General features: G+C 41.1%; 1 protein-coding gene across 2 annotated transcripts; it reads right to left on the bottom strand.

Moving 5' to 3' along the window:
- On the bottom strand, nucleotides 1–4,609 carry rrm2 (ribonucleotide reductase M2 polypeptide). Of its 2 annotated transcripts, XM_083933776.1 has the most exons (11): nucleotides 4,548–4,609; nucleotides 3,038–3,136; nucleotides 2,853–2,921; nucleotides 2,025–2,174; nucleotides 1,766–1,882; nucleotides 1,528–1,661; nucleotides 1,349–1,443; nucleotides 1,120–1,253; nucleotides 937–1,041; nucleotides 743–856; nucleotides 1–465 (listed from the first exon to the last, which is right to left on the bottom strand). In XM_083933776.1, exons 2-11 carry the CDS (start codon nucleotides 3,125–3,127, stop codon nucleotides 313–315), a joined length of 1,161 nt encoding a protein of 386 aa, XP_083789902.1. In that variant the 5' UTR covers nucleotides 3,128–3,136; nucleotides 4,548–4,609; the 3' UTR covers nucleotides 1–312. The 2 variants fall into 2 exon arrangements, with proteins under 2 accessions (XP_083789902.1, XP_083789901.1); XM_083933775.1 differs by lacking the exon at nucleotides 4,548–4,609 and having other exon boundaries at nucleotides 3,038–3,221.
- Between the last annotated feature and the right edge of the window lie 1,268 nt (nucleotides 4,610–5,877).

The raw sequence follows: 5,877 nt of genomic DNA, 5'->3' as shown, positions 1-5,877 counted from the left end.
TCATTTGGTTTTATTACACAGGAAAAAGCTAAACTGTACAAATTAGGGTAAATAAAAATCAGTTCCATTTAAAAACATACTAATATAGTATATTTAAAAAAAAGATAAAACCAGAGTTCTGACCCGAGCTCATCCAGATTATCTGCAAACTCCGTTTAAATATTTAACCAGCAGGCAAGCATCCCGTCTGTGCTCTGATTAGCTGAAGAACTAAGTTATTCCAACCGTGTCAGCTGACCGGCTGCCCTCCTGAGATAAAAAGTTCTGTTCGTGGAGGTTCAGTTCTGAGAGTGTGCGTCTCCACCTCTGCGCTCAGAAGTCGGCGTCCAGCCTGAACGTGTTGTCTGTGGCACCGGACATCACGCCCATCCTCTGGTACTCGCCCACTCGCTTCTCAAAGAAGTTGGTCTTTCCCTCCAGAGAGATGTTCTCCATGAAGTCGAAGGGGTTCTCCACCCGGTAGATCTGCAAACACAACACAACTGGGTCACCAACACGCCGCCAACTACAACAGTCTTAATGTTCTATGTTCAGACAGAATCTCAGGTGGCGTCTGTTCAGACCAGCGTCTGTTTCCTGCCGCTGCCGCTCAGCCGGAGAACCACTTGTCCTCTGACAGAACGCCGTCAGCAGCAGTCAGCCCCCATCAGCGGCTGAGGTCCGTACCCCTGCGCCTCTCATCACCACAGACATCAGACCTGGGAACTCTACTGGAAACTGGGTTTAACTGATGTGCTTTTACCTTGGTGAAGCCGAGCTCCAGCATCAGTCTGTCGGCTACGAACTCGATGTACTGCTTCATCAGCTCACAGTTCATCCCGATCAGCTTCACCGGCAGAGCCTCCGTCAGGAACTCCTGAGAACACAACAGAACTGTGAGACCAGCTCAAGAGAACCAGAAAACGCCCAGAACCAGAACACACCCAGTCCACCTACCTGCTCGATCTCCACGGCGTTCTTGATGATGTTGGTGACGGTTTCTTCTGACGGTTTGTTCACCAGGTGTTTGAACATCAGACAGGCGAAGTCACAGTGCAGACCCTGAAACCAGTAACGGACCAGTGAGACCGGTGACAGACCAATGAGACCAGTACCTGCAGATCCAGACTCATTACTCACCTCGTCTCTGCTGATGAGCTCGTTGGAGAAGGTCAGGCCGGGCATCAGGCCTCGCTTCTTCAGCCAGAAGATGGAGGCGAAGGAACCAGAGAAGAAGATTCCCTCCACGGCGGCGAAGGCCACCACACGCTCTCCTGCAGGAACCACAAGAGTTCTGATCAATACCTGATACCAGGTCAACACCAGGACCAGCATCAACACCATGTGGAGTCTGGCCGAGCGGCTTTACCGTAGTTGGCATTCTTGTTGCCGATCCAGTTGATGGCCCAGTCGGCCTTCTTCTTCACACACGGCAGCGTCTCGATGGCGTTGAACAGGTATTCTCTGAGGGTCATTGAACACACCGTTACACACCAGCAGAGCGCAGTACAGACCAACAGAGTCCAGTACAGACCAGCACGAGCTCACCTCTCTGTGGGCTTCTTGATGTAGGTGTTGATGAGGAGGCTGTACATCTCCGAGTGGATGTTCTCCATGGCGATCTGGAAACCATAGAAACACCTTGCCTCCGTCACCTGCACTTCCTGTGTGAAGCGCTCCACCTGGTGGTCACAGAAGACATGATGTCACTTTTAAATATATGCCAGCTGACATACGACTTGTTGCCATGGAAACCACAACCAGTTAACTTGTAGGCGGAGCTCACCAGGTTCTCGTTGACAATGCCGTCGCTGGCAGCGAAGAACGCCAACACGTGAGAGATGAAGTACCTCTCCTCATCCTTCAGAGACTCCCAGTGCTGCAGGTCCTTCGACAGATCCACCTGAACAGACAGGAAGTGACATCATCAACAACCGAACAGACAGGAAGTCATTACATCACGCCACAGACGGACTGACAACCCGAACCACAGACAGACAGACGACCCGAACCACATACAGACAGAACCACAGACGGACTGGTACCTCCTCTGCGGTCCAGAAAGACGCCTCGGCCTTCTTGTACATCTGCCAGATGTCGTGGTACTGGATGGGGAAGATGACGAAGCGACGAGGGTTTTCCTTCAGCAAAGGCTCCTCCTCTTCCTCGCTGCTGCTCTTCTTCACGACTTTGGGCTGAGAGACAAAACACGACTGTCAACCTCAAATATGCAACAAAAACACATAGTTTAATTATTCAACAAACCACTGAAGTTTAAAGAAGTTAACTCTGTCTTTGGGTCCATTTAATAAACTAATGTAAAAATACATACATGAAGAAATTAATCTTAACATGTTCATCTTAACCAAACTTCTCAGTTTGACTTTATAATAATTTTAACAGTCTAAAGTGAGTTTAATGTTAAGAACATTACAGAATTAGATCAATGTTTGAACGATATTAATCTTTCCGAAATAAAGCACTTTCAAAGACCATTTCAGCCCCTCACAGCTGTGGAGCATTAAATATTAATAAACTACAATATTCGGATTATTATTAAAATGTGAGGCCTGACATCTCATATCAACCTACATTTAAAGCAGTGTTAATCCCTTTTAAACCTTAAACATGAAAGTGTTGTCAGTGCTTTAGCTGGAAGGACCCTGTATAATATTAAATCTATTAAAAAAAGATGCATGAACATTGACAGTAACAGCTGATCCTCCGTGTTGGCGCCATCAGCGACACTTTAGGCGCCACATGAGCTCCTGAAACAACCGAACTAAAGAGAAGAGACTTGAACATGAAGCCGGATCATGTTCAGCTGTTTTCTAGTTAAACATGAAGCTTTAAGCACATTTGGATCAACTCACCGCGTCGTCACTGAAGATTTTACGCGCCGTTTTAGACGCCAAGATGCGGGTCGTGTTCAGGCTCGGCGGCTGCAAGAGAAGAAGAAGAAACGCTCCGTGAACAAAAGGGCTTTACAAGAGAAGAAGAAGCAGAGAGAGTGCTTTTGTAGTCCTCGGTGTAGTTTTTGTAGTTCTCTTGTTCTCACCGTGTTCTCTTTGTCCAGCGACATGTTGCTCATCTCACTGCTGACGGAGTTTTCGTTCTTCACGGACAGAGGAGCGCGAGCAGAAAGCATGTTGGTGTCCTTGGGTTCAGTCGACGGAAAGATAAAAGAATAAAAGGAAGTTAAAAAGCTAAAAGCTGGTGTAAAAAAGAAGAAGCCGAAGAAACCTAAAGTACAGCAGCGGAAACACAGACGAAGAGCACAGACTGAAGCGGCTCCAGAGGCCCGCGAGCCCTTTTTATTGAAATCTTGGCGCTAGAACGCAGCCGGCCAATAGAAACGCAGCTCGTGCCGGAACTTTAAATGTGACGCTGCCACAGGAGCCAATCAGGTGGAGAGAAGAGCTCACGTGCCGCGTACAACTGCGGGAGATTCAAACGTCTTTGTTTGTGCAGGGTTACGAAACTGAAGTTACACAACTATTAAAATGAGCGTTTACGCAACTTTACAACTTGGACAAAAACACACTTTTGTTTAACATTAAAACCGTTAAAGTGCGATTTCAAACAGTGGCTTAAAGTTCAAAGTGAAGTCGCAACAAAGAAAAACAAAAACTGACTCATGTTGGTTACATTTAATCAGAAACAGGAATACTTTAATAATCCCAGCGGGATTTATTTTTGTTAAAAAACTCCAGATATACAAACAACAAATAATATACAGACTACATATATTTGAAAAAACTCAAATTTAAATTTAAGGAAATTAATATTTACAGTAGTGGACTATATACAAGATCAAAGATTGTCTTTGGTAGAAGTTCTTTTAACGACTCAACTTACTTAAACTGTCATGTAATACAAACAAACACACACACACATATATATATATACATCACCCTGTTTATGTATTTATCAAACCGATAATTGTATCAACGTCTCTGTACCTCTTTTAGTTTCAGTATTTAAATGTGATACCAATTTGTCGTAATAAATATATACCATTTAAGTCAATTTAAATAAATAAATACATCAATTGTTTACCAAATGAATCCTGAAATGAATGTATGTATATATAAAATGTAGTAAATGTCTAATAAATCAGTTCTTTTTGTTTGAAAGGGTTTTTTAGAAGGATTACTTTATTCATGTATTTAATGAACTATATCGACTGATTTATATATTTATAGACAGTGAATGAGATAAGCTGTCAATTTATATAAGTGGTACATAAATAATCATTTGGTTTTATTTACATACTTCCTGAAACTTCACAGTAAACCGATAATAACTGCAAAGTTCTTAAAGGTCTTATTCAGTGTCTGACATTATGCTTTTACTTTACTTTATGGTGTCAAAATAAATGTGTTTCTGTTTAATTCCCCGTTGCCGCCATTCTTTCGTTGTGTCTGTAAACAATAGGCTTTGTCAATATGTTTGGCAATTTAGCGCCGAAAGGTAATGTTTACACCTCATAACGGCCTCCAGTACGTCACAATACACCCATTAAAAAGATGAATTCTTGTGTTTATGGTTATCTGAACGTTTTGTACCTTCGATTCGATCACGTCTCCGCCTCTGAAGATAATAATCAATAATCACTAACCCCCGAAACAGAAGAAGGGGACTGAGCCGCTGTTTCCGCATTGGAGAGCGGCTCACGCTGATTGGCTGCTTCAGAAGACAACGACACAGCTGTAAATGTAGGTCAACGGGGAGAGTCGCCCTCTCGCGACAAGAATGAGTACTGCAGAGACACGGAAATAACATTAAAACACAAAACAAAACAATACAATACAATGAATAATAATAATAATAATAATAAAGCAACAATGAGTGTACCATTGCAGGCAGACAATAAAAAAATAAAATTAATAATAATAATAATAATAATAATAAAGTGAAAATGAGTGTACCATTACAGGCAATTCAATTCAATTCAATTTTATTTATAGTGCCAAATCATAACAGAAGTTATCTCAGGACACTTTACAGAGTAGGTAAAGACCACACTCCATGACTTATTTATGATTTACATAGACCCAACAATTCCCCCGTAGAGTACGGTGGCAACCAAAACCTTCCCTTTAACAGACAGGAACGTGGAACAGACCCAGCTCTGTGGAGGACGGACATCTGTCTGCACCGGAGAGAGGAAGAAAAGAAGAGAGAAAGAGAGAAAAGACACACAGATGGACGGAGAGAGACAGAGACAGACACAAAGACAGACAGATGGACAGAGAAAGACAAAGACGGACACATAGACAGAGACACTTCCAGTTACTATAATAATATCTATAGTAATGTGAATATGACTTATATGTTATGGCAGTTAATACAGCAGAATAGTAGAAACAAGCACAGCTAAGGTGATAGAATATAATAGTAGCAGGAAGCGTCATGCTGGCACCACCACGCAGACAATAAAAATAAAACAGAAAACAAATACGAAAAAAAAACCAGAAAAACACATACACATATTTCTTCAAAAAGCAGAATTTAATTTTATTTAATTTAATTTAAGCAAAAAAAATAAAATGTATATATATATAATCTATTATATATTAATCACCGCTTACCTTTACTTTATAACAAGATATAAGCACATCTACCCTACATCCTATTCTTTTATCTTATTTCATTATTTTATATTATAATATATCATCCCTTTAATTTGACACTCACAAACTTCAGGTTCTTTGTATAAAACAAAAAATGACTGAGTCATTCCTTTTATTTATTAGGATTTAATTATCTCCATCTTATTTTATTTTTTTAAGATTTTTATAAATATAAATGATGTAAAGTAAAGATACATGGTGATTCATATATGATCAATTATAAATAAATATGCTGAAATTATTTGACATCTTGAAAATATAT

The sequence above is a fragment of the Echiichthys vipera genome (genome assembly GCF_963691815.1).
Source record: "Echiichthys vipera genome assembly, chromosome: 19".
Taxonomy (NCBI): Eukaryota; Metazoa; Chordata; class Actinopteri; order Perciformes; family Trachinidae; genus Echiichthys; species Echiichthys vipera.
The sequence above is the reverse complement of the archived record's forward strand: the minus strand, read 5'-3'. Positions and strand labels throughout refer to the sequence as shown.

Excerpts from the sequence above, each read along its gene's own strand:
- rrm2 (XM_083933776.1), bottom strand. The coding sequence starts at position 3,127 with ATGCTTTCTGCTCGCGCTCCTCTGTCCGTGAAGAACGAAAACTCCGTC. Across the intron at positions 2,922-3,037 it reads CGCTGGACAAAGAGAACACG|CCGCCGAGCCTGAACACGAC; the intron begins GTGAGAACAAGA and ends CTTCTCTTGCAG. Across the intron at positions 1,662-1,765 it reads GCATTGTCAACGAGAACCTG|GTGGAGCGCTTCACACAGGA; the intron begins GTGAGCTCCGCC and ends TGTGACCACCAG.